Below are 3,734 nucleotides of genomic sequence, written 5' to 3'. Positions count from 1 at the left end.
TATCCGTGTTTTCATCTCAAACACAACCCAACAAGGCAACGACCTTCTGGTTTTTATGGGTTTTTCTTATTTTCATTAAGAAAAAAAGTACTAAGTAAAAGCCTACATTTAGAATAGTTGGAACATCTTGATAATGCGCAAGCAACATGTGAGGTGAAGCCTGGTAAAAATTTTGGTCGCACTGTTTTGTAAGTTACTACATAGCCACGCGGTTTGGATCAACTTGCGCATACATAAAACAAATTAGAAGTAATGGAAAATATTGACATCCGTTACAATAATATGTAACCAGAAAAGTTAAAACTCAATAAATCAGGAATTCACTACATAATTATACTGAATGTGATTAATTGTTGAGACACTAATCTCCGTTACAAACAGGCATTGATGTTGTTTAACAATTCAATTTACAATTTACAGCTTTGTAACGGAGCACCACATAAGCAACGATTATGGAAATACGATGTGTTATCGAATTTCTGCAAATTCCCACCCACCGGAATCTTCCCGCACAACCTATTATAACTCACATTGAAACTATACAAATTATCCAGTGCGGTTATTCCCACAGGAAGACTCCCCGTTATCTTATTATGATTAAGATCCAACGAGGTCAAACTCTTTGAAATTTCAATCTTAGACATGTCAAACTCCAGCAAATTCCTCGACAGGTCTATATGCTCAACAGTCTTACTCAACCCAAATAACGCATGCGGGTCACCTTCAAGCTTGTTCCTGGACAAGTCTATAGAACCGAAGTCCTTTTCTCCAAACGAATCTGGAATTTTACCTGACAGTTGGTTATGAGACAGCACCAAAAACAAACCTTCTACTTTAAACTCTCCGAACGAGTCCGGGATTGGTCCGGTTAATTTGTTCCGGTCTAGCCCGAGGTAGCTAAGGTTTGGTAGCTTGGAGAGCGAGGCCGGGATGGTTCCAGTTAGGTTGTTGAAAGATAGATCTAGGTCCATGAGGTTGGTGAGTTGGCTTAAGAAATCTGGGATGGATCCGGTTAGACTGTTGGAGTCTAAACGGAGGAACTTTAGGTTTTTGAGTTTAGCAATGGATGGTGGGATGGGACCCGTGATGTTAACTTGTTTGCGGAGGCTGAGGTTTTCGAGGTAAGGGAGGTCTCCGAGTTGGGCCGGGATTGGTCCCGTGAAAGAACCAGGTGAATTGATTGTTAAAGCGATGATACGGTGCGTTTTACGGTCACACTTGAGGCAGCACCAATAACAACAGTCGGTGTGTTGATCCCATGAGGTGAGGTAATAGGGGTCATTGAAAGCTTTCTTGATTTGGAGGAGGACTTTTTTGTCATCATTGTTGCATAGCACGGAGAGACAAGGTTGGAGCTGGAACCAGGAGGAGAAGAAGAGGAGAGTAAAGATAATGGGGGTCACTAATTTGTTCTCCATCTCAATGGGTTTTGGTTTGTGGGCTTTCTAAGCGCGCATTGGATATAGTTCAAGGCTTTTCTTTTTGAAATGATAATATTGATATTGGGATTCATTTGGCTTGGGTAGATTTTGTTTTTCGATGATGCACATAGTGATGAAATTTTGGTCTTTGGACGACTCAAGTCTTAATAATGATGATACTTTAGTGTAAGTCAACTTCAAAGTATACCTACAGTAACATGCTCCAAATCTGTTAAACCATTTTCTGGGGCATTTTAAATGATTAATTTCGGAAATATATATAGATTAGATAAATATATTTATAGAATAATTTTATACATACATTTTTTTTTTTTTTTTGAATGTGAATGGATAATTTTATTGAATCAAATCTGCAATCACAATAGATTTGAGAGTACTAGGAAGAGTACTCTCCGAGAATTTACGATCAGACCAATAACAAGAGCCGCGAGCCAAACAATGGGCGGCCTTATTAGCAGATCGCTTAACATGAGTAACAAAAACATTAGATAAAGAAGACAGTAAAACTTTGCAGTCTTTTACAACAATTCCAAACATTGAAGGCATATCAACTTGACTTTGCAAAGCTTGGACGGCAGTGAGGCAATCCGACTCTATGACAGCGTTAGACAAATTAGAGCCTTTTATCCAACTTAAGGCTTCTTTAATGCTTATTATTTCAGCAAAAGGCGCATTAGAGAAGCCATTGGAGAATGTGGAAGATGCCAAAATGACAGTCCCTGTTGAGTTTCGGGCAATGAGACCCGTCCCGTAGGAGTTGCTGGTGTCAAACGTGGCTCCATCTACGTTAACTTTGAGCATTCCATTCTCTGGTTTTGTCCAAGAATCATTGCTGCCATAGCAATTGGAATTCAAGTGTATAGGTTCAAATCGGCAACTCTGGGCAAACTTCCATTGATTTAAAGTTTGGTGTGCTGTAGCAACAATGGCAGCAGCAGAGCTTGTTCGATTGTTCCAAATAATGTCATTTCTTGCTTTCCAAATGGACCAACTTACCATCAGAATTTCTTCAATGAAACTGCCACCATGCCGAGACCATATTGCAGAAAACCAGTCAAAAAAACTGGTGCAATCCGAATTGGGAAGAGACACAGCTGACCTATTCCAGCATGATTTCGAGAAGGGACATTCGACGAACAGATGAAGAGTTGTTTCAGCAGCATCGTTACAAAACACACAGATTGTTGCTACAGGAACATGTTTAATCTGTAGTTGAACTCGAGTTCCTAAGCAGTCGGTTAAAGCACGCCAAGCAAAATGAAGGACTTTCGGTGGTACTTTAATCTTCCAATACTTTTTCCAGAAGGTAGTACCTTCATCATTGGCCCAATTTCCTTTTGAATCTTGAATGTGTTTGTAGGCACTTTTAACGGAATAAAAGCCAGTTGCTTCCTTGCTCCAATACCAAACATCTTCGTGAGCTTGATTGCTAAGAGGGATTTGTAAAATGATTTGAGCATCTCTTAAGTTAAAGATGTCAGAAATTACCTCATTATCCCACTCTCTTTGATTAATCTTCATAAGTTGATTAACTGTGCATGCTTCAAGGCTCGGATGTGATGAGGTAATACATGGTTGAGGGTCATATGGAAGCCAAGGCATATTAAGAACAGCCGTTGAAGAACCAGACCCAATTCGAATTCTAGCGCCCACTTTCACAAGGTCTTGTGACTCAAAAATGCTCTTCCAAATGAAGCTTGGGTTACTACCAAGTGTAGCCGTGAGGAAGCTTCCTTGGGGATAATAACGTGCCTTGTAAACACGACTCACAAGGGATTGCTCATGGGTGAGAAGGCGCCAGCCTTGTTTGCCAAGTAAGGACAGATTGTAATCGCGAAGGCTACGAAAACCCATGCCTCCATCATCTTTTTGCTTCGTTAACCGCTTCCAACTCATCCAGCTGATACCACGACTATTTTGGTTTGAAGTATTCCACCAATACTTAGACATCATGCCTTCCAAAGACGAACAAGTATCTACAGGTAGTAGGAACACTGACATTGCATAGCTGGGTAAGGCTTGAGCAACAGTCTTCAACAGAATCTCACGGCCAGCTTTGGAAAGAAATCGTCCTTCCCAACTCTGAATTCTTTTTTGCATCTTTTCTCTAAGGAACCCCAGAATGGCATTTTTATTCCGTCCCATGGTGCAAGGAAGACCAAGGTATGTTGAGTTTTCAGGAGCAATCTCCATACGAAGCAGTGAACAAATCCGTTGCTTAACCTCATCAGTAGTGTTAGCGCTAAAGAAGATGGAACTTTTGCCAAAATTAACCTGTTGTCCCGAAGCTAA

General features: G+C 40.5%; 1 protein-coding gene across 1 annotated transcript; it reads right to left on the bottom strand.

Annotated features, from left to right (window-relative positions):
* Positions 1-268: 268 nt before the first annotated feature.
* LOC115698663 (polygalacturonase inhibitor) lies at positions 269-1,705 on the bottom strand. Its single transcript, XM_030625795.2, has one exon. The coding sequence runs from the start codon at positions 1,416-1,418 to the stop codon at positions 408-410; it is 1,011 nt and encodes a 336-aa protein (XP_030481655.2). The 5' UTR covers positions 1,419-1,705; the 3' UTR covers positions 269-407.
* Positions 1,706-3,734: the final 2,029 nt, after the last annotated feature.

This window comes from Cannabis sativa, chromosome 8 (assembly GCF_029168945.1).
Source record: "Cannabis sativa cultivar Pink pepper isolate KNU-18-1 chromosome 8, ASM2916894v1, whole genome shotgun sequence".
NCBI classification, from domain to species: Eukaryota; Viridiplantae; Streptophyta; class Magnoliopsida; order Rosales; family Cannabaceae; genus Cannabis; species Cannabis sativa.
Note: the sequence above shows the minus strand (reverse complement) of the source record. Positions and strands in the feature narration are given on the sequence as shown.